Raw genomic sequence first — 25810 nt, 5'->3', positions numbered from 1 at the left:
CTCTCTCTCTCTCTCTCTCTCTCTCTCTCTCTCTCTCTCTCTCTCTCTCTCTCTCTCTTCTCTTCCGCTTAACTAACGGCAGAAAATACGCAGCCGAGAAAACTGTTCGTAATTCATTTTGTAGACGGAAGGAAAAAAGACATTTTTATTTAGACTGCTAGACATTGTAACACATTGACTGAATTGTAGCATGGATGAATTACACTAACTGTTGAAAATGTTACTTATCTAAAAAAAGATTAGGGACAATTACCCAGTTGAGCATATTTCAAACATGGTGCTATCCATAATTATCATCGTTTGTAAGAGAAGATTAATCTTTCATGTCGATCAATTCTGAGTAGAAGTTTGTGGGCCGCTCATGAACTGTACAAGTGGAATACTGTAGTATTCATCAGTGGTAGCTTTCAAACCCTGTTTTGTATCCAGTTAATATGATTAAACATAAAATTATTACTATATAATGAAACTTACACTTCTTCGAAGTGGTTTTAGTTTACTTAGCTGTTATCATGTTTTCATCATATCAGAGCTCTTTTATTCTTTGTAAATTTCATTTAAAATTTTGGAGCTGAGGTAAAATCCCTTTTGACATTATAACCAGAACAGGCTTCTTTGTAAAACCATCTATGAGTAAGCTGTAACATGATTATAGTTAAATATTAACAAGTTTCAAGAACTTCTTTGGTAATAGAGACCATAACATGCTGAATAATTTGACAGGTGTAAAAGTTTTTCCTTTTCCATTAGTCTTACAAACCATCACTGAAAATACTGCTGTATTCTGCTTTGTCAATGCGAGTGTTCTTCTGAATTGCCGTTTCAACATGAATAGTCTGTCACATTAACATTAGGTGTTCAAATGTTACCTAACTTTTTCAAGTGTTTAACTGTAGGTTGGCTTGAGCCACTTCTTGACCGTATAGCAAGAGATTCAACGAATGTAGTGTGTCCCCTAATTGACATAATCAGCGATGACACCTTCAAATTCAACATTAGGGAACAAATCATTAATGTTGGTGGCTTCGCCTGGAATTTGATAGTAAGACTTAGAGTGTGGCTTTGAAATTAGATGTGCAGGGATATTTTCAGTCTAAAGAATGCTTTGGAAATGGTTACTTTAACATATTGCAATGTTTAATCATAAGTAGCAAACTCGAGATCTGAGTGTTTCAGCCAAAAGATTGTTTTTTATAAAGGTCATTGATCACCATAGATGTATTGTGGCTCTCAGTAGGAAGTTTTTTTTTTAGTGATACTGCATGTTGCGTTGAGGAACTTTATGGACTTTTGCTTTTTTTTTTTATCATGGGTGATGTGGTTGTGGTTTTGCCTCTGTAGATAACTGTGTTCCGGGTTTGTTTTATTTTCCCTTTAACTTATTTCGTTGTACTGTAGGGTAGCACTTATCACAGGATGTGGTAAGTCTTTAAAGGCTTATTGTTGGTGCTTATTTTGTTTTATCTTACATATTACATTGTTGGTTTGGTGTTGGAAGCTTTGACATTGCTAGCTATTTTTTCATGATCATATTCTGCATCGTCAGTTTATCATTAAATAGGGTCGTTGGAATTTGTTGGTCTAAAAGTCTTCCATGTTCGATTTATGTTGTATTTCAGTAACCTACCAGAGTTATTATTACGTAATAATATATGCATTTTACTCTTCAATTGACAGTTGTGAGTCAAAGAGAACTGCTTTGTAATTACAACATTATTAACTACGAGTGCAATGAACATCCTGCCACATGAGACGGAAAGTTAAGTTTTGTTGTGGTAGGCATTGTTTTTATACATTACTCTTGGAAATTATTAACAGGAACTAAGATTATTTTTTTCAATAAAAGCTTTGTAGCAATTCTTTTACATCTCTTTGTTTTCTTCATCTAATTGAATTTAGAGTCCCAAATATCCATATTCATATCAATATAATGCAGGTGGCTCATATGCAATTATTTCACCTGCATAAGTCTGCTTCGTTTGTTATTTTCGTATTTTCCTCCAAAAGGTTTCTTGCATAAACGTCATTAATGTTAACGCAGTCAGGTTGAAGATTATTTATGTGTTTGTGGCTCATAGTACATCTTTCATAAGTTGAAAATTCCCTTTTGCCATTTTGACCATTATCTAGCAATACAATAATTGAATCAACAGTGAAAGGTGTTAATTAGTTTATTGATAATGAGCTTTAATAATGATGAAGATTGCGGGTAAAATAATGATGCCTTCACATCAGTCATTTTTACCATGAAACCATGATTTCTTAGCTTATAAAGTTAATAATCTTTTGTAATTGACAAATGAGTAATCTCTCTCTGGCTTGCAATTACCTTTACTAATGTTGAATGGTTTGAGTGATGATGTATTCAAGTATCATCCTCAGTAGATATAACTTTTCTCGATTGTGTTTTTTCTTATCTTTTAAGACATATCGTATAAATGAAAAATTGTCTGACAAATTGGATGTGAAGTGACGTGGTAATAAAACTCTATTAGGATAATTGGATGGATGGTAGATTGTAAAGCCTGGAAATGTTCACAGCCTTCCCCTTTGAAATGTATGTTGGAACAGGAACCAAACGAAGTTTTTCCAATCCTGCATACATTATTTGCAGGAACAACTCATCATAAGTCATGGACAAAACTTTAGCTTAGAAATGAAGAGGAAGGTTTTTTGAAGAGAGAGAAATTCTGAGTTGTTTTGGAAGTGCAGAAAGGTTTCTTCACACTTGATAACCATGCTACCGTTTCTTATTATTCCAGGTGTACTTATGCTAAGTCCATACACAGTGTTTATTATAAATGCTAATTATTTTATACATATTATAGAAGAGATTGCTTCACTGGGTGCTCGGTTACAGTTTTTAAAACTTTTCAGTCAAGTCCCACTTTTACTTTGTTTAGTTAAGAATCCCTAGATTATTTCTTTTTCATGCATCATAAATCTTGGGATTTTAAATTACATTCCGATTTCTAATTTAATTGATCCTATATTAAATCTTTCAAGAGACTTGTCTGATAATCTTTCAATTGACTGTTTTGATCTAAAAGAAAAGTCTATCCATCTTTAAGAATTGGCAGTTTGGACGTTTGAATTTATTTTTTATTTTTTTATTAAATGTGGAAATTGCTGTTTACTTAATTTAGTTGTTCTACTGTATTTCTATAATCATGAAATTAAGTTTTAGAAAATGTATACTTTTGTGTTCCTGACTTCTTATAATCACTCTTAAACACTGACCAAAACTAAAATTAGGTATACATGTATTTTGTAGAATCACATTTTAAAAAAGTGAATAATTAGGATTCATTTTAAATTCTCTACAATACAGCGTAGGTTGTCAGGACTTAGAAACTTTTTTGTACAGGATTACAGTCATACAGTTCTTCACACTCAGGTTCTTTCAGAGTCACGTCCCCCCCCCCCCCACAAAAAGAAAAAAAAAACTATGACCAAGACATTTCAGATATTTGCACTGAACTCTGACAATTGGTTAAACAGGAACGAAAGAAGCTGAATATGAAGATATTTAATGCTGTCTTGATTTCATATACATATGACCTTCCAGCATTAGACACCGAAAAAACAGTAGTTTCCCCTAAAATGAAACACACCTTTGAGATTGCGGTGAATTATTGGAAACGTCCTTGCCTGGTGATCGCCGGACTGTGGTTCGATTCCCGCTCAAGCTCGATAGTTTCTTGTGGTGGCTGCAGCTTTACCATTCTTGTAAGCTAAGGATGGGGGAATTAGTCTATAGGTCTACCTGCTGAGTCATCAGCAGCCATTGCCTGGCCCTCCCTGGTCCTAGCTTGGGTGGAGAGAGACTAAGACGCTGATCATATGCAAATATGGTCCGTCTCTAGGGCCATGTCATTGTCCCTGGCCTCTGCCGTTCATAATCGACCTTTAAACCGACAGAATGCTACTGTAGGTTGGCTTGAAGCCCTCCTGGACTGGATTGCATCGAACACTCACACACAGTAGTTACCCAAGCCATTGATAAAATAAAAGATGACACCTTTACGTACGTAGTAGCAGAACATGATATACTTGGAATCTGAAGGTAGGGACAAGAATGTTACGCACCTCAGATGGTGCTTCAACTAACTTCAGTGAGAATATGGGGTTTTATTACTTCTTTCAGTTTTGCACACCAATTACACTAACTATAGTTCATTACTAATGGCTTTTACACTTGGCACTCTTGAAATTATTGAAGTATTTTTTCCATTGTACAAGAAAAGTTAAGATTGTGTACTCACATCTATTCAACTGTAGACTACATTTTGTGAAATATATAGGGGGCGTTTGTTGGTATGGGACACTGAATTTAGGACATTATTCATCTATAGATTTACTTCCAATTTCGATTTCTTAAAATAGATTGTACAGCTGTACACCAGTGATTTTTTTATTCAAGTTTAAGTAAATTTTCCTTATTCTTGATTTTTTTTTTAGGTTTGTAATGTATTCCCATAGGAGCCTAACCTTTTAATTCTCATTCCTGATTATTTTTTGGCCTTTTTATGTAAAGTACAGTACTTTGATATTTTCCCCCACCTAAGCATGTGAATGTGTAACCAACATAGTAAAAATGAACATGAAGTACCGTGCTTAACAGAAGTAAATGAAAATACTTTTCAAACTGCATATTATTATTGTTGTCTTTATTGTCACGATAATATTAGTAATATTGAGAATTCCTGAACCTAACTGTTGAACTGGTTGATGGTTATCTTAGGCTGGCTCGAACCTCTTCTGGATCGGATCGCTCATGACACTTCCAATGTGGTATGCCCGGCTATTGATTCTATAAGTGCCAAAACCTTTGGTTATAAGGTGTCCAAACAAAAAGGGGATATTCCAATTGGGGGCTTTAATTGGAATTTGAAGGTATGATTCACATCCCTTTTAAAGAGAGGTAACTAAACAAAAGAAAACTCCCTACTCAAAAGCACTTTGTTTAAAGTGAATCCCAATTTCTGATTTTACGAGATGCTGTGCTAATTCATGTATGTCTGTATGTTCGTATGTTGCCATTTCAGTTTTTGTTTGCGTTTTCAGGGAAAAATCAAATAAAAGTTAAATTGGTGGTGGTAGTGTTGATGTGTTCATAATCTTGTTTTATCCTTGAGAATGGTACTTTTGGAAACATTGAAGTACTCATTTCGGTGACTTGACAAATGCTCAACATGTAAAAGAACATTTTCGTGTGTCTTCAATAATACACTTTTGACTACTGGACTGCTTACCTGTAATTATAAGGTTTCATTAATATCTATATCTTCCTCTTATCTGTTTTCTTATTGGGTGTAACGAAGACAACCAGAGTTTTGTCTTTATTAGTGAAGATGTTGTGTGAAGATTGCTCTCGCAGTAAAAGCAAAAGAAAAAAAAAACATATAATCGATTGAACCCAAGTAAAGGAATATCAAAGTATAAAGTATTAAGGACTTGATCCTATTAGTTGAGTGAAAGTTACAAAATTATAAACTGATGCACAAGTACAATATCATTTATAATTACTTATATAAGCAAAGTAATAAGCATACGGCTGCCATGATGTTGCATGATACATGTAACGTTGTGGCGTAAGCTTTGCTGTTACCCAACACTTACATATAACTTGTGGATACTAGCAAGTCACATCTTTAGAACATTCACTTTACGTTAGCCTTTAAGTGATCTGTTTTGCCAGTGAGAATCTGTTGAGCTACCTTTAATCTGAGGTTAGGAAATGTTTATCATCTTGACTTAGGAAAACATTTAGACAATTGACAGTGATTCCATGTGTTTTTCGGAAAAAAAAACCTATGAAGCTAAGTAAATTGTGGTTGGGGTTACTGTATAGGATTAAATATTTACTCGAGTTTCTTTTATGTTGAAGGTTATTTAAATAGCCTGAGATCAAATAGGATATATCCCCTTCAATTTGAATGGACTCCAAGAAAAGGAAATAAGGGGCCCTCCTTGATAGCTTAATTTTAGTTGTAATTGTTCTGAACAGCATACTGTAGACTATCGCCGACTTCATCCCTAGATAGATATAGACAATTTGGTCTTTTTATTTATAAGAAATTTGAAATGAAGATTTTGACACTGTTTAAGGGGATAAAATACTAACGGGCCATAGAAATATCATGATTTTTTTGGTATTGATTTAATTAGGTATTTTTTTAATTATATAGTTTTTGACTAATAATATAGTTTTAGGTTATGTGTATTTAAAATAATGCTTCTTGGCTGTCATTTTCCTATCATACTTATGACAGTAGACCCGACAGACTGAAAGTTATCATTGATGTAGGAACTTTGAAACATAAAGATACTGTAATTGATAAGTCTTTCATTTTGACTCGCATCAATGTAATCGACCCGTAGAGCTCCATCCCCTCACCAAATGACTTGGCACTCAGCCTCCAGGTGCTTTTTTGGACTTAACTCCGCATAAAAACTACACAAGATATAACTTTTCAATATTCAAATTTATTACTCCCAAACCTCAAACTGAAATACGCAACACATTAATACAATTTTCCTAACTTAAAGATTTTGACATCAAATATGTATTCGGTAGCCAAAACGCAACCTATATACAAAACTAGTGTAGAGTTTCGACAGTGGTTGCCAATTAATTCAATTTTTTTTCCATCTTTATTGTCTTGTGGGTTATACTGCTTGTACTCTGATGCATAAAATTTACCTAGAAAATACTTCCCTTGCATATATGCATATATTACATGATACGCAGGCTATCAATTACTTCAGGAACATTTCAGTGATAAGATTAGCGTTACAACATTTTCTTACTCGTGCTGTATCCATAAATTTCTTGGTTTAAAAAGTGTAAATTGTTTGTTGATTTCTTATGGTTCAAGAATTTTCCTTAGGCTGTAGGTAATCAACAATGCATCACTTAAACTCCTTAGTGTGTGTATCGAGTGTAGTTCCATATTTTAATGAATCTTAGTTTGTCTTCGTCATGTTAACATCGTTGAGGTCATCGGCTTTCCTAAATCTTACCGCTAAAGAAAGTCAGAAAAATTAACCTCTCTGTCTCCCTCTTTCCCCTGTGATGCCTACTAGATCGGATAAGTGGGGCCACGGGGGAAACATCGCCACTCTGGCGATCTGGTCATAGTCCACAATTGATACACACCCTTGCATTAAGCGTTATTACCGTACTACAGTACTAATTTTGGCTTTTCGTGTAGTCTGTAAGCATGAGCTTTTCATTTGCATCGTGGCAAAGGTCATGCTTCTCAGATATTCTAGAAACCATTGGTGTGGGGTATCCCTCCCATAGCATTGTGACAAGGGATATTTTGTATCTCAGGCTGGTTGGAGCCCCTGCTAGACCGAATTGCAAGCGATTCAACAAATGTGGTAACTCCCGACATAGATATAATTAGTATGGATACACTAGAGTATTCATTCCAAAAAGCTCCAGGAGCTGTAGGAGGCTTTAGCTGGGACTTGCAGGTAAGATGATGGAGGATAGGTAATGGTCTCTCTTTTTTTTTTCTTTTGAAGGTGATGGAGACTTCCTGCTGATATGTGGAGATTCCTGATTAGCTCAGTAACATGTTGAATTTATATTTTTTCCTTGTGTGATGCTGATTAAACCTAAACTCATGTTGAAGGACATTGTCAGGGGCACGATTTGTTTTAAGTCCACATTTTTTTTCTTAGTAGAATTGCCTGATTTGTTAAACATTGATTTAGAACAAGGCTTTTGGTGATTTTGTGTGGGGTTAGTTTATTGCTTAATTTCAGAAAATGGAAGTGTAACCTTATTCATTGTTATGTCACATTACTGTATAGGGAGTCTGCATTTTGTTATGTTTGAGGTACTTTGCTTTGCTTTGTTTAATTTAGATTTCTCAGTTATTTTATGCCATGGTCAGTACAATATTTTGTCAGATGAAACAATGAGTCTATTAATGATTATATTATAGAGTAGTTTTCTAGTTTGAAGGGACATTTTTTTTTATTCTGTATTAAGGTTAATTGATTCTTCCTTCATCTGGAAACATTTGAGTTAGATTTGAGTTACAATAAAGTACCTTAGTTATTTTACCCTTTAGTAGACTTTAATTATATGGTATAGATTATTTGAACGGAGGTTTGTGAATGGGTCTCTTTATTAGATTTTTGCAAATTGGTTTGATTTTTGCAGTTTTATATACAGTATACAGTACAGAATAATAACGCCTGTACAGTATTTATATAGGTCATTTAAAATTCATTCTATAGCTGTGAATGTATATAGTTTAAACATAGTATAAGGCAGTAATTATTCGAGGATCAGGTCTTTGAACGTGGTTATTGTATTTTAAAGCGCTATGGATGGCATGAACAGGATTACTGCGCAGTTATTTTTTCCTTTGGATACTATATTGATAATTATATCTACATAGATTTATTAATTTGCAGAGTTTCTTTAGTTCTAATGTCTACTTCGGTGTTTTACTCGTGTTCTTACGTGTGGGTTTAAAAGTGAATGGTATCCGAAGAATTTAGAGGCCAGCACCATTATTATCTTGTGAATAGAAAGTTCTGCTCAAATTTTCTTTATCAAGTAATATGTAAACCATGTCCAGTATACATTTTCCTTAAGATTTCCATGATACAGTATTATATTAATTTTTAACCCAATGTTATGGAAGGTGAAGACTAGGAAATATTAAGATTCTGTTTTATAGTTCTTAAAGTTGTTTGTGACACTTCTGTGTAAGTACATAATTTGTATGCACAGTGACTTGATCAGTATTTGTTCTTACACAGTATACAAACCCCATGTTCCTTACAGTAGGAGAAGAAATCAGCGCAAGCTGGCATACAGCTGTAACACTTTTAACAAGGTGTAAACGACTGACCGGTTGTCACCAGTGGTAGCGGGAAGAAGAAACCACTGCCCCTCACCCTCACTCTTACCTTCTTCACTTGGATTTCAGCCATGGGCGAAAACAGACTTCTCCATCCACATTATTTCCGGTTGATGCGTTAGCATCTCGGTAATATTGTCCTGGAGTTGGTCTTGATTATATCTTGACTCCTATAGTCTTTAAGTTTGTTAAAGAAAAAACCTTTACTGCCTTAGTCAGACTTCTTTGAAGTCTTAGGATCAGAGAACCTCTAGAGCGGGAGTCTGTTCTGCCTGTGTATGCCGATCCGTCGGCGGACACATGCAAATAGTGGCTGATGATGCTAAAAGGTGAAAGCTAGCTTTTCACCTGATAGTTTCGCGTAATGCGAATGATCTCTCCCGACGTGATACAAGCCCTAGCAAGCCTGGATTGCAGCGCCAAAGGTGAAAGCTAGTCTTTCACCTTATGAGCAGGTCGCATCCCCATTCTTCTGGCAAGCAAATTGCGTTCCTATTCTCCTTACATGTAAGTCACGTCTTCATTCTCCCTACGAGCAAGTCGTGTCTTCATTCTCCTTACGAGCAAGTCGTGTCTTCATTCTCCTTACGAGCAAGTCACGTCTTCATTCTCCTTACGAGCAAGTCGCGTTTTCTTTCTCCTTATGAGAAAGTCGCGTCCCCAGTCTTCTTACGAGCAAGTTGCCTCCTCATTCTCCTTACGAACAAGTTGCATCCCCATTCTCCTTACGAGTAAGTCACGTCCCCATTCTCCTTACGAACGAGTCGCATCCCCAATGTTTTGGGATGTTTGGAATGTCGGCTCTCTATGCATGAGAACAAAGCAGTTATTATACATAGCCTTGACGGTCATAATTGTGTTCTAAATGTTCATATTCACTTCGCCCGGGCCGTTATCCCGCAAGTATACAGGTCACAGGCTTACAAGGTGTAAGGATTCACATCCCTCGCATTATCATGCACAAATGTTGCAATCCCAGAAAAGTTTTCAACCAGTTGAAGGGACTTCCACCCACCAAATTGTGAATCACCTATTGTAAAGAGCGTAGGGTTTATATAATGTGTAGGAAAAAATCACAAATTTGGAATATGTATATTTTTCCTAACTACACAAACACGCTATTACCTACCATCACCTGACCCCCAGGGGAAAGTCCCAACTGCGATCAAAGTGAAGGAGGTATGAGTGGGGGTTGCTTCTCCTTGCTACCACTGGTAACAACCAGTGGGTTGTTTACACCTAGTAAAAAGTTTTATAACTGTATGCCAGCTTGCGCTGATTTCTTCTCCTATTGTGAAGAACTACAGATTTGCATAGTTAGGAAAAATACAAATTATTGTACTAACAAATGTGGGATTCTATGGAGATTTTTTTTTTAAAGATACCATTCTGTAAAAGTTTTAATTTTAAACAGACTTATTTCCCAATTTTATGTCAAGAACAACACAAGAATTTAGGATATCAAATTCAAATGGTTACATTTCTTTATATCATGCAAGCATACAGTGACAACAAACCCTTTTTGATTTCAGCATTTTTTATTTATATCTGTATACCTCAATCACACAGTGACAGTGTATTTGAGTGTTAATGTCAGGGTTTGATCTTAGATGTTTTTGTTTGACATGATAGTTATGATGTACGTTTCATTGATTTTGTATATTTTTTTTTTTTATATTAAGAAACACGACTAGAATGTTGCACCACATATCTTGAAGTAGTTAGCATTTGAAGACTTTAAGCTTTAAGGATGTCTTCTCTAGCTTAACTGAGAACTGGGAGCTATTTTATACAAACTCACAAGTGATTGCCTTAGGTTGGTTGGAGGCATTAGTGGATCCCATCGGCCGCGACCCCCACACGGTAACGTGTCCTGCTATTGACTCCATACTGGATAGTACCTTTCAGTACGTAATGGCTCTGCAAAATGGTTTACCCCCAGTTGGGGGATTTTCCTGGGATTTGCAGGTACGATGAGATATCTAGGTATAATGCTGGAAAAGTCAAGATCATTTTGGTGTTAGATTTTCTTAGGAAAGGAAAACTGCTGGTGATGGGATTCTATTCATTCACATATTGTAATCTTCAGGCAGAGCACATTGTAAACAGGAAAGGCTTGTTTTTCTAAGAATTAGTAGGTAGAAGGCACATAAGGTATTGTATTGTAGTGTGTCCTTGTCTCACATGAAAAAAAAATGAATAAACAAATCACTACATATATTGTCTTTCAGGTTAATTATCTAGTAAGATGACTTTCCATTGCTTGCTTTAACAGGACAGTGTCATCCTCGTAATCTTGACAGGTTTACAAGATCAAATTGCCAAATTATATTCTTTTATTATTATTACAGTATTCTAGAGACAGAACCTGTCATTAGTATATACACTTAAATAAATGAAAGGGCTAAGGAAGAAATTGTAAAATTTAACCATCGGTTATGTGAAGGGTGTCAGTACTTTTCACATTGAGAAGGTTTGAAGACTTCATGTCACAGGTTGGTTGGAGCCCCTTCTAGACCGGATCGGCCGTGACCCTACCACTGTTGTTTGTCCAGTCATTGAGGTCATTGCTGATGACTCCTTCCAGGCTAAGATGTCCAAGAGCCGCGATGTACAAGTTGGCGGATTCAACTGGGGACTCATTGTACGAATCCAAAGCTCTGTTTTTTTAATGCCATGATTAAAAAAACTGCAATTACACTTCATAAATGTTTTTGGCAGACACATATACAAAGGCACAACAATTTAATATCACGCTTAAATAGTAATCTTATTACCTTGCATCATATTCTGTTGTCATTTGAAGCTTGCCCTGACATCCTGTTTAACTTCCATAGTCTAACTAATTAGCAATACGCAATAATATTATGCTTTGCAGTGATATTTAATCTGGTTTTCAAAGATGATGAGATTACTATGGAAGATGTATATATTTTAAACAAATGAAAACCGTCCATAAAAGTTTAGTTTGTTTCATTTTGTGGGCTGAGATCAGTGGAGAATGTGAATCCTTGATTGTCTCGTTTGTGTCGAATGAGATTCGCATGTTGAGGTGTGTGTTGGGATTCTGTTTCTCCATTCAGTAAGATGACTTCATATTTTTGTCTCTACTATTGAAATATTTATGTGAGTGAAATTTTTTTGTCATATTTTTTGTTTTTATTGGAGCATTTCCCATATTTTTATGTTCTTGTTGGTTTGTATATAAAAATTTAAACCTTATTTTAATTTTTCAATTATTGTTTACTGTAAGTCCTGAAAAGATGGGATTTACATAAACTGAGGCTGGATTAGATCAAAACTTTATACATGGCAAAGAAGTTATGCCAACTACAGTATATGTATGGAGTTATAGGACATTTGTATTACTGTATCTTCCCTATCATAAGGTTTGTTACCCAAGGGTTGACTCATTGTGGCCTTTCAATTTGCTTAGCCATAAAGATAAGTCAACCCTAAGTTTATGTAAATACAATATAATTATAGTACTTTTCATTGAATAACTTATGATATTGTTTATATTGTTAACGAATAGTCTCATATCAGTTTAGTAGTAGAACAGGAGCTCCTTTTGTACTGTAGGCTGGCTGGAACCACTCTTAGATCGCATTGGCCGCAACTGGACATCGGCAGTAACTCCCGTTATAGACGTAATCGGAGATGATTCCCTTGAATATACATATTCCTCTTTTGTTGCTGTTGGAGGCTTTGATTGGAACCTTCAGGTAGCCAAAAGTTAACACTTGTCCGCATGGATATTCCCAAAACAGCAGTATAATTATACTTTTACAATGCCCCTTTCCACATTTTATTTTCTTTAGTGATTTCCTTTTAGACTTTAGAGTAAAGATTAGTCATTGGTGATAATGAATGTTGGTCTAGTCTGTTTTAATGTTGCATTATTTTCATTTACCTGTTTGTATTTGTGGTAGTTAATCTAATCTGTATGTTGAGACTATGGAAGTCAATGTCTTTGCATATATCAAGATTTCTTTTCAGTTTTTATTTCACTGCCTTTGCATCCTTTGGCAGTTTAGTTCACTCTTATTTTTTATATTTTGCTATATACACCACTTTGAAATACTGTACTTTTTGTACTCAGTATGTATCAGATTTCACAAATGAATCTCTGTCCGATTTGAAACTGAGAACAACTAGTGTATTGGAAATGGTAAGTCCATTTCTGTTATAATTCGTTTTACTGGAGTTGAGGAGCTTGTGTAAGAAAATAAATATCTTAGGCTTTTCTTTTTAGATATGATACCTGTATCAGTTAATGAGAATTATTGATACCCATATGAAATAGTCTTGCAGCGGTTTTGAAGATATAATGAAAACCGGTACTCCTCCTATATTCTACTTTGTTGATTATAGTTAACATTAGATTAGAATACTTTTTAGCAGTTTATTGATTACTTTAGATCTTAAATAACCAATATGTGTGTAACGTTTGAAGTGAGCAGACCTTTTAACATCGTATTTTTGATGGATGTATAAATTATGCTCGTAACTTTTGCCCCCAGTGAATAGAGAATTTTTCATAGTCTCAGGGTACTGAAAGGTACTGGATGAAAATTTGAGATCCAGATGCTATCCTGAACTCAGTTGTCTATAATCATACATAGTCATATAATACAATTTATTTTCCAGTTTCCAATCTAGAGTGAAAGAATAAAATGCTCCTCTCCTACTTTATTCTCTTTTTTATTTAGTTAAAAAAAATCTGATGTTGAAGAATTGTTTAGTTTTATGCTTACACATACATTAAAAATGATTGTTTTGCATGTCTGATTTATGTATTTGGTTAATATCTTGTCTTAAAAGTTTGTGTTAGCATGGTTCTGTTCATAGATTTTAAGTTTGTTTGATGGAGATCTGTAAAAGTGCACTAGGTCAAGCATGACACAGTACAGTGGTTCTGTTTTTAATGGCTCCGTTCTAAGATTATATTTTTATTTGGCAACATTTAATCACATCAGTGTACACCTCTATGTAGAATGTCAATCGCATAGTCCATGGCAAAAGTACGGGTAATTTGTTTATACAATATAATAATTGTATAATGGTTGTCCTGTAAAGTTCCAGATTGTTGACAGGGTTGAACTTCTGTACATGAGTGATTTATGTTTTCCTTATATTATCATTTAGCAACAATGTTAAGCTCATACAGAAAATTACTGCAAACGTCATCATTTAGGAATAAAATATTTTCTGTAGATACTGGAAATACTGTACAGAAAAATGTTTGAAACATAATTGTTTTAAGACTTATACTGTATGTACAATATGGACACAGTATATTTTTGTATGTTATTTATTTTAGTTTATATTGTATATATGCATCATTATATATGTGCTTGCTTTTCTTTTTGGCATAATAATAGTGTTTGAATGATTATTCCTTGTGAAAATGCCCTCATTTATTCAACTGTGGGATTAAATTTTGTTTTTTAACATTATAGCTTGTTGAGTAGCACCTGAACTTGAGCTTCTAATGAACAATTCAGTTGTATTTTTCTTATAATTATTTAACTTGGGAAGATGTGATATTAACGTTTATCTCATTTTTGAATGGAGAAGAATTTATATTCAATACAGAACTTCTTTTCCTTCAAATTCTAAAATGATAAGACATATTGGATTTTTAAAAACTTTTTTGAGACTGCTCTATAACTGCTTCCAAAATAATTCAAGGAATATCATTCAGACATCTGTTGTTTTCCTTAAGCTTTTTGCCATAAAATGCTTGCATGATATCTGCTACACTGAATTGAATTGCATGTTTTTTTTCTCTCTGTTCTTCTTAAGCTCTCAATAAATTTGGATGAATCCAAAGGTAAACTGCACTAGGTTAAAAAATAATTAATCTTTTAAAGTGCATTTTCTTCAACTTGTTCAAAAGCCTCCAATGTTATAATAAGTTCATGCCAGTACATGAAGATTCCCATCTATACACACACATTTTCTACACTTAAATAATACTGATTTTTAGATATTTTTGAAATAAGTTTTATTCTATTCACATTCTGAAATTATATGACTATATAAGTTATAATAAACAGCATTATTGTTAATTGTTTTGAAATTTTAATATAGTATTTAAAATTGTAGCATTTTGATTTAAAAAAACTGGAATATTTCAACAGTAAACAACTACTTCAATAGTAGCCTGTACTGTTAATATATATATATATATATATATATATATATATATATATATATATATATATATATATATATATATATATGTATGTATATATATATTTATTTATTTATATATATTTATATATATACATATATATATATATATATATATATATATATATTGGAACCTTGATTAATCTGTGAATTTTCTTCTTTGTGGTGGCTATGACAGTTTAATTGGCATGCCATACCCCAAAGAGAGCGTGCACGCCACCAACATCCTGCGGAACCAGTACAGTCACCAACAATGGCTGGTGGTCTCTTTGCCATCGACAAAGCCTTTTTTGAAAGACTGGGAACATACGACTCTGGATTTGACATTTGGGGTGGTGAAAATCTCGAATTATCCTTTAAGGTAAGTAAAATAGTATTTATGTTGAAGTAGGTGTTAGTGTGCTAACCTACTCCTGTCTAGTACAGTGGCAATGTGCTAGTAGGTAGTCGTTCCTTGTCCTTTTAGCTCAAGATGTTTGCCTGGAAGGTTAATACTGTTGTTGAGAACGACAAAGGGGAGGCTGTGGCTGTTGTGGTTCCTTGGCTGACGTTCAGGTGAACCTCTCTTCAGATGAAATTGGAATTGAAATAAAAGCAATAAGTTTTTTTCTTTATATTTTTGCCAAGATAAAAAAAAATCCAATACTTTTTTTTTTTTTTTTTTTTTTTTTTTTTTTTTTTTTTTTTTGAACAGTAACCTTGCGGTTTCTTTCACTTTTGGTAGTTTTGGAGTGTAGTACCACATTAATTTAGTGCTTTTAAGTAAAACTACCTTATAAAAATTGTGTTATTTCTTCAATATGTCTGATACTTTTGATGTTTGGCTCTTTGATGGGCATCAAGATACGTTAAATAATAAGATTCAATTAACAGAGGCCCTATTATAATATAGCCTACACTTCAATATTCTAGGTTTATCACAGTTAACAGTAATACGTTATTAGGTCGAAGTGAACTAAGCTATCCTTTACATTTATTATTGAATTTAAGAGATTTCTCGGTGAAATACACCTTGTCTAAAAAGCTAACCTAACAAGAACTGCCCAAATAATGAAGTTGAAGTCTGTCACAGTTAGTGATTTCTTAAGAAACTACAGCAGGTAATTTCAGTACCTTTGACAGAAGGCATTGGAGAGAAAACATGGGGCAACAATGGGAAAGAAGATTAGTAATATTAACTGCCAGCATTACTGTTATAATAAAGGAAATAATTTGTTATATGATTGTTGAAATTCTAATTTTAATGCTTCATATTTCTTGAATGCCATTACTAACGAGATTTAATCATGGTAAAATTGCTTGTGTTTTTAAGAGTATTTGATAATATCGCTGATAACGTAATGTATTCAAGAGAGCACTGAGCATATACCGCTGTGCTGCTATTATACACATCATTATTGTATTTTTAATCTTATTATTAATATCTAAAGTATGCATTTGTAGTAGACAGTGGGACATTAAATTGATTTTTTAAACCAAGCTTTTGCCATTTCTCTGAAAATTTCTTCTTTTTAATTGTGTAACATGTAAACCTGACAATTTTCTTCTTGTCAACAGACTTGGATGTGTGGAGGTACCCTAGAAATTGTTCCTTGCTCTCATGTGGGTCATATATTCAGGAAAAGATCCCCTTACAAATGGCGATCGGGGGTCAATGTTCTGAAGAAGAATTCCATTCGTTTAGCTGAAGTGTGGTTGGACGAATACAAGAAATACTACTATGAGCGAATTGGTTATGATCTGGTAGGTTTCTTGAAATTATAGTGTTGTATTTGTTGTAACTATTGTAATTTGATAAATAGTTGCTCCTATGAATATGATGGAAATTAGATTTATGCATTTCCTTTCTACTGTATTTGGAATACTTTTGCCTCTTAATAAGAGCCAGGTCTCTCATCATTGGCAGTTTCTTTACAGAAATTGATTTGAACACCCATGCCTGTATGAATACAATTTTTGTTAGAGTGAAGAGAAATGATTTCACGTCCTTGAAACAAACATTACAGTACAGTATATGATCTTTGTGGTTATTACTGTCTGTGGAATCATGTGTACAGAAAGTTATCAACTTACTAATTTAGTAGGTTCTAAGAAGCTGTCTGTAAGTCTCATTGTTTGCAAGTCGAATTTTGTTAGATTTTGACCTAAGGTAGGCTTCACCTAACTCTCACATGGCTATGATTTTCTTCAAGCCCAATTAAGGTTTTCCTGATCTTCAGAATTTGTTCAATGATTCAGGCATGTTAAAGTTGATTTTTAACTCTTTCCAGCAACCATTTGGATCAAAAAGAACTGACTGAAAATTTTGACCATATAAAATTACTTTTCTGAGAGACCATTGAAAGGCCCAGGGTGGATTTTGATATGTTAGGCCATCCATGGAACTAGTCATGATACATAAAGTTAATCAGAAAGCCTGATTCTTGAAAAACGTGAAAGACATGATTGATGTATTTTAGGCGTAATCCTCTTGTCTCTGCCCAGAGCAGCCAGTCATCCAAATAAGCAGTGATCTAAGCTCCCTGCAACTGTAGTAGTTTGATCATGGCCTTTACTTGTTTTGTGCACACTTGTGGAGCTGTGCTGAGGCAGAATGGTATTACAATGAACCTGCTTGAGCTCGTCCCTGGCCAAAACCTTAGGTAAGGCTGGAAGTAAGGAGTGATAGGGACGTGTTATAAAACGGAATCTGTCATATATTCAGGCTTGGGGTGTAATTAGAAAACCTTAACTAGGGTCATCATTTTGAACGCATCACATCTGATGTCTTTATGGACACGAGAGGTTGAAAAATCCCATCATTATGAAAATGATAGAAGTTACCCCAGCCCGAAGGCAGTCATCATTGTGGTCCTTTTTATTTCCAAAAAGGGTCAGAACTCTGTCCTCGCTTAATATTTTTTCCAGTATTTTAGATCTGGAAGAATCACGAAGAACTTCAGATGTTTGCCCGAGAAAGTTGCTGTTGCCTTTAGCTACCCTGAGTGAAATTAACAATAGATTGTGAAGGGCTGATTGAGCCTTCTGCAATATCAATCTCTTTGCAGAATACTTCATTTACACAGATTGTGTTCAAACACTTTTTTTTTTCCAAGATTTTTGCTAAAAATTGCCTTGCGTCTTATGCATTGTAGGTGAAGTTTGAGACCTCCCGTAGGCCTCGGCTAATCTTCTCTCTGACACTCACTAACCCAGCTTACACTCGGTACTTTTACCTACCCTAAACTCCATGCATCCCTATTTTATTGCTGGTATTATTGTATTAATACTGGTGTTTTAAAAACGAATTTGTAAAAATTAAAATAATCTAATTTGAAGATCAAATTTAGATTAGCATATTTATTTCTCATTAAAAATCCACGATGATTCGAATTAATCTCACTTTCTCCAATCAAGCGTCATTTCTCTCACCTCTTACTGTCATTAGCGCCACTTTTTTATTGTTGACTAAATGCTAGCAAACTGGTTATCCTGTTATACGATTTATAGGAATTTTTTGTGATATGGCAATTAAATTATCTGTAATAACATCTTTACTAAAAGCTCTTAGTATCATTAGTTATCACTTGCATGTATAAATGCGTTCGTTTGTTTGTTATGATCGGTGATAAAACGTGAACTAAGCGGTTTTCTATTTTAGGCAGCATTTATTAGAAAAAAACTTGATATAAAATCACTCTCATTTCATATATTTTGAATTACTAAGGGCAAAGGAAGAAAAAATTAATAAAAACATTATTATTACATAACCAATACTTGGTAAAATATCTGCAAAAGTTCTCCTGTACACTGATGTTTTTGCATTCACCAGACGTCTTATACAGCACTTATGATCAAAATTAATGAAAATCTTAGCTAATTTTTGACCTCGTCATGATCAAAGTTAATGAAAATTTTACCAAATTTTCGACCTCGTCATGATCAAAGTTAATGAAAATTTTACCTAATTTTGAACCTCGTCATGATCAAAGTTAATGAAAATTTTACCTAGCCTAATTTTCGACCTCGTCATCATCAAAGTTAATGAAAATTTTACCTAATTTTCGACCTCGTCATCATCAAAGTTAATGAAAATTTTAGCTAATTTTCAACTTTGTCATGATCAAAGTTAATGAAAATCTTACCTAATTTTCGACCTCGTCATCATCAAAGTTAATGGATATTTTAGCTAATTTTCAACCTTGTCATGATCAAAGTTAATGAAAATTTTGCCTAATTTTCGACATCGTCATGATCAAAGTTAATGAAAATTTTACCTAATTTTTGACCTCGTCTTATCTGAAGATCGTCTTATGCAGAAAGATATGGTATGTCTCTGCTTGTGTCTCTGCTTGTGTAATGTACATATAGACTGTTTTCAACAAAATATGCTTAAATACACTAAAAAAAAAAAAAAAAAAAAAAAAAAAACCTGAATCTGACCTGCTGAAATGAGGGTGTCTTATAGGTTGTCAAATACGGCACAGTACAGTACTATTTTCCCTGATGTTATTCATCCGAAGGGGATGAAAAATCAAATTTTTATTTAATGCTAACCTCTAAGGGAACTACGAGTAGGAACCTTAAATGTTGGTACAATGACAGGAAGAGGGCGGACAATAGCTGACCTTATGAAAACAAGACGAGTAGATATTCTGTGTGTACAGGAGACAAGATGGAAAGGTAACAAAGCGAGGGAACTTGGGGAGGGGTATAAGATGTTCTATAGCGGAGCAAATAAAGAAGGTAGGAATGGTGTTGGAATAATTCTGTCAAGTGAAATGAAGAAGGAAATCGTTGAAGTAAATAGAAGAAACGATAGGATTATTTGGGTCAGGCTGATGGTTGAAAATTGCACTGTTAACATCTTTAGTGCATATGCACCCCAGTCAGGATGCTCAGATGAAGAGAAAGATCACTTCTGGTCAGACTTAGAGGAGGAGATGGAAAAGGTACCAGCAGATGAAAGATGCCTTGTCGGGGGAGATCTGAATGGGCATGTAGGCCAGAATAACCATGTGATCAGCCGTATACATGGTGGGTATGGCTATGATGAAAGAAATGCAGAGGGTGAGAGAATTGTTGATTTTGCTGTGGCCAAGGATATGGTACTGGCGAACACTTTTTTCACCAAGCGGCAAGACCATCTAGTTACGTACAAAAGCGGCGGAAGGTCCAGCCAGATAGATTACTTGATGTATAAGAGGAAAGATTTGCGCGAGGTAAAAGATTGTAAGGTCATACCAGGAGACCATGTGAGTGTGCAACATCGTTTGGTAGTGATGGACTTGGTTATGGAAGTTGAACAAATAAGGAAGAAAAAAATGCAGGGGCCAAAAAGGATTAAATGGTTTAAGCTGAAAGATATTGAACTTTGTAGGCAGTTTAAAGAAAAAGTATTAGAGGAACTAACTCATGAAATTGAGGATGTTGATGAATGGTGGAATAGAACGATGGAGATAATACTGCGGGTTGCTAGAGAAATACTGGGTGAGAGTAGTGGTAAGATGTTCGAAAATAAGGAAACATGGTGGTTCAGCGAAGAAGTGAAGGATGCAACAAAGCAAAAGAGAGAAGCAAAGAAAAGGTGGGAGGGGACCCAAATGGAAGAGGACTGGATGGCCTATAAGGAAGCAAATAAATTAGCAAAGAAAATTGTAGCAATTGCTAAGGATAGAGCATATGATCAGCTTTACAAAGAGCTAGATACCAAGGAAGGGCAAGGAAAGATCTTTAAACTAGCACACATGAGAAATAAGAATACCAAGGATATAACACATAAGACAGATTAAGGATAAGGATGGAAATATACTGAGAAATGAGAGAGACATAATAAAGAGATGGGAAGAATATTTTGAGGCCTTACTGAATGAAGAAAATGAAAGATTTCTAAGAGGAGACGGACACACAAATTGTGGACCAGTCACAGAAATAACAAAAGCTGAGGTTAGAGGGGCACTGGGAAAGATGAAAAATGGTAAAGCTGTGGGACCAGATGGCATACCTGCAGAAGCCTGGAAGGCTCTTGATGAGGAAGGAATTGACATATTGTGGCAGTTAATGAAAAAGATTATGGAAAGTGAGACAATACCCGAAAAATGGAGGGAAAGTATATTAATCCCAATATTCAAAGAGAAAGGGGACATACAGTGTTGTGAAAATTATCGAGGAATAAAACTCATGTCACATACACTGAAGGTATTTGAAAGAATTATGGATGAAAGATTACGGCAGCAAGTTTCCATCGGTAGACAGCAACTAGGATTCATGAAGGGGCTTAGTACTGTGGATGGTATTTTCGCTTTGAGACAAATTATGGAAAAGTACAGAGAGAAGCAAAAGGTCTTGCATATGGCCTTTATAGACCTAGAGAAGGCATATGACAGAGTACCACGACAGGAAATATGGAGATGTCTCAGGGAGAGAGGAGTGATGGAGAAGTATGTCAGAATGATCAGGGAGATGTATAGAAATGTAAAGACCAGCGTCAGATCTACAGTTGGAAGAACAGAAAATTTCCAAGTTGGAGTTGGGCTACATCAGGGATCTGCTCTAAGCCCACTCCTGTTTAACATCGTCTTGGATGTGTTAACAGAGGATGTCAGGGAGGAGCCACCATGGTGTCTGCTCTATGTAGATGATATAGTCTTGGTAGCCGAGAACAGGGAAGAACTGGAGGGGAAACTAGAAAGATGGAGATATGCCTTGGAGAGTAGAGGTTTAAGAATAAGCAGGAAGAAGACAGAGTATATGACAACCGAGATGGATGGCGACCAGCAAACAACAATCAAATTAGGCGGAGGAAACATCAAAAGGGTTCATAAATTCAAGTACCTTGGTTCAGTGATCGACAATGGGGGGAACATGGAAGAGGAAATTAACAACCGGATTCAGTGGAGGAGGGTGTCTGGTATCATATGTGATAGGAAAGTCCCTATAAGATTGAAGGGCAGAGTGCACAAGGCAGTGGTCAGACCAGCAATGACATATGGATTGGAAGCAGCACCCCTAAAGAAAACAGAGGGTAGAAAGTTGAACGTAACCGAGATGAGGATGCTTAGGTGGATGAGTGGAGTAACCAAAAAGGACAGGGTTAGAAATGAACATATTAGGGGTACAGTAAAAGTCACTGAGGCATCAAAGAAAGTGCAAGAGGCAAGGTTAAGATGGTATGGCCACCTGATGAGAAGAGAAGGGCAACACATGGCAAGAGAAGTGATGGACGTGGAGGTGGATGAAACACGAAGGAGAGGAAGACCTAAGACCAGGTGAAGAGATTGCATTAGAGATGATATGAGGGAGAAGGGAGTATGGGAGGAAATGACACAGGACAGAGGGAGATGGAAGAGACTCATTAGAAACGGCGACCCCGAATAGGGATAAAGCTGGGAAGAAGAAGAAGAAGCTAACCTCTAAGGGAAAGAGGTGCAGTTTTTCTTTTTTTCTTCCCCTAATGGTTATGTTTTATCTAGTTTTCCTTGCTCTGGAATTTTGCAGTACAGTATTGTGAAAGGAAACAAAAGAGTTTTCTTACTTTCAGGTTAAGAGTAACTTTAATCCATGGAATACTGATAAGCTCTTAAGGTGAGCCCATTCAAGTTAGTTTGTAAGTTTTAGTTTTAGGATAGTTCTTTAGGCTCTTCCCCTTGTTCACTCACCTCTATAAAAGAGTGGAATTTGGTTAAGTGAACCACTGATATGATTCATTGAAATAATCAGAATTTTAATGAAGATTATTTCAATACTTTGCTTCACCTGATTCACCCCTGCTTCCCCACTGATTAATGATGTCTACACATTTTTGGGATTGAAGTTGTTTCAAATATGAAGAGTATCCAAGTTGATATTATTTACCATAGAACTTTATAGATGGTGTGCACAATTATAACGTACCACGATGGGGAGACAATTGGAGTAAGGGAGGAGGGGAATTATTCATATTTATTAATAATAAATATTGAAATGTCAGAGCTTTGGTGAGGAAAGCAATGTGAATCACAGATAAATATTGAAATACTAATTACTTTTATATAAGAATTAAGTTTTTTATGTTCAAATGGTCTACATTTTGAATGTGATCTTTTATGTATGAAAATATTAAATGGGGATCTATATTAGTAAAGCAGCATTTGAAAAAATAATTATTTCATGTAATTCTTAAATCTTTTATGAAATAATTGAATTTCTATAAACTTGATATTTTGCAAATTAGACTTCATTTGTGATATATGTTTTGGTAACTGAGATGGAAAGCATACGTTATTTTTCATATGATTTACTTTTGTGAAATTTAATTTCAATGAAACTATTCAGTATATGAATTTGTTGGAAATTTTACTAGTCTTGTTTTATTTGCATTAATTTTGGTAACATAAGTACTTTTAAGTAAAAAATAATCATAATTTCTAGGGTGATTTTGGTGACGTGTCAGATCGTAAGAAACTGCGCCAGGACTTGGGGTGCAAATCCTTCAAATGGTATTTAGATAATGTTTATCCAGAGCTCTTTGTACCTGGTGATGCTGTGGCCTCAGGCGAGGTAAGTTTCTATAGCACTTGTTTGTCTATTCAATTTGCTTTTGTTTTGTTTTGCTAACAACAATAATTTTCCATGAGTACGAGACTTCCAGTCTTGCATAATATGTTTTGATAAGGAATTTTGAAGTCAGTTTTTCAAGATTTAGTCATTGACATAGAGAAAATCATTACTATCTAATCAATAAAATATGTAGCATATAAAAGTTCAAGTGTTCGATATTGCTTTGTTTTTATATCAAACATTTATTTTGAGAGAGTCAACCAAATAATAAATGGTAATAGAATCATCAATATAAATTTATTTTTACATATAATTATGATTTAAAGTCCAGTAGACACTTTACATGAAAGATAATCTTGCAAGGCATACTGTATCAATAAGTGAGAGAACTGCATAATGTGCCGATTTGTTAGCTTTTTCATTTATAAATTGCCATTTTTTGAGTGCCTTTTATAAGGAAAACTGACAATGGTAGATCATCTCATGAGATATATTTGTGGGTGGGGTCAAATTATTATTACACACTGATTGAATATTAGAAAACTTTCAAGAGCACTTGAACTTTTGAGACATATTTTGATAAGAATATTTCATTTAGTTTTATCATTTAGAATAAATTTCTGTTAGATAATTATGGAGGCTTTTCTCCAATATTTACTTGGTTTTATACTTTTTTTCATTTTGCAAAGTCATTTGTTCAATTTGTGCTAATAATATCTATGACACACCATCTTTCATTTTGCTGAGATGAAGAGATTCAAATTAAAAGCAATAATTTTATGATTTTCTTTTTAAAATTTCATACTTAAATGAGTAGGATTCAAATCATATTTCTTGATATCTTAGGTCTTTTCTTAGGTATTGTAATATTTTTTAAAGTAATGGAGCATTTTAAAACTTACTTGTATACTGTATAGGATTACTGTATGTAGTAATAATATTGTACATAATACAACAGTCCTCTAACATAAAAAATATTGACGGACGTACAGTATAGGAATGACAGAGTTTATCATTGGTTAGTAAATATAATTTCCATTTACCCAGTATATTAAAACAGTTTATTAAGTTTAGTTGATTTTTTTACATTAGTAATTAATTTCTTAAAATATATCATTTTAGACATGTAGTTTTCATTTTTGTATTGTGATCAGATTATGGATTTCTGCTTGAATTTTACGAATATATATATATATGTTTAACTCCTAGTTGATATTAAAGTTATATGAAAGAACATTATTTTATAGTTATTTTTAATCTTAATTATAAAATTCATGAATATTACAATTTTTTCGGGAAAAATATTTGCTAACACCAGGCAGTTTTGTCATCACCCTATACAATCGTAGTTTCTCTTGCATGTGACTGTTGACTTTCTTCCGTACAGTATTAACAAAAGCTCTATTACTGGGTTGTTGATAAAGTTCTAAGCTTAACCTGTTTGAGTTAATTCTCCATAACAACCTTGAGCTAGCTCAATTCAGGGAAAGCAATAGTAATGTGACTTTTGTTTGTACCTGTACATTTGGTTATGGGCTGACAAAAATAAGGCTTCTAACACAAGTGTGGGAGTTAATGCACATGTGCTTCCTTTCTTTGATTCTTATTCTTTTTTAGTGACTCTACAAGTATCTATTTTAGCCCTTTCGTTTGAATTTTAATGCTTTGATACATTTCTAGAGTGTATTTTGTGTTGTGTCTGAATTAGAAAAGGGAGGATTTTTGGTTTGATTGGTATGGTTTTTTGAATTTCATTCGAAATTTACGACAAAAGAACCTCCGTTTATTTATAAATACTCTGGATAGAGCTTTAGGTAGTGGGCTTTAGCTACTCGAGTAGTTTGTAAGCACTATATAGAGAAATGAATACAGTTTATTGTTTTCTAAATGTAGAAAGAAAAGGGGAAATACAATTAGAAATAGTAGAACAGTGTTGTGATTACTTAAGCTTCAATTAGTGCCTCTTCACTGCACATATAACTGTTCAACGTTAGGGTATAGGCACCTTTGTTGGTAAACCATCGCTAACAGCAAGGTTGTTATGGATACTGAGTTTATGATATTGTCATACCGTGAAAAACCTGCCAAAGATTAGTCACTTAGGGTAAGAGGGATGACCGCTCCTTTAGCGCAGTTGACTATCACCCTTATAAATCATGACATTATGTTCATGTAGTTCATTTGCTGTGCTGTAATTGTACTGT

The 25810-nt window shown here is 34.4% G+C and overlaps 1 protein-coding gene across 1 annotated transcript in view; it reads left to right on the top strand.

Moving 5' to 3' along the window:
- Positions 1-25810, top strand: part of LOC137658707 (putative polypeptide N-acetylgalactosaminyltransferase 9) — a 258420-nt gene that overhangs the window by 212542 nt on the left and 20068 nt on the right. The window contains 3 exon segments of the mRNA XM_068393703.1: positions 15268-15450; positions 16647-16832; positions 23478-23606. Of these exon segments, the coding sequence (XP_068249804.1) occupies positions 15268-15450; positions 16647-16832; positions 23478-23606 (498 nt within the window).

This window comes from Palaemon carinicauda, chromosome 19 (assembly GCF_036898095.1).
Source record: "Palaemon carinicauda isolate YSFRI2023 chromosome 19, ASM3689809v2, whole genome shotgun sequence".
In the NCBI taxonomy this organism is placed as follows: domain Eukaryota; kingdom Metazoa; phylum Arthropoda; class Malacostraca; order Decapoda; family Palaemonidae; genus Palaemon; species Palaemon carinicauda.
This window is presented reverse-complemented; position numbering and strand designations above follow the sequence as displayed.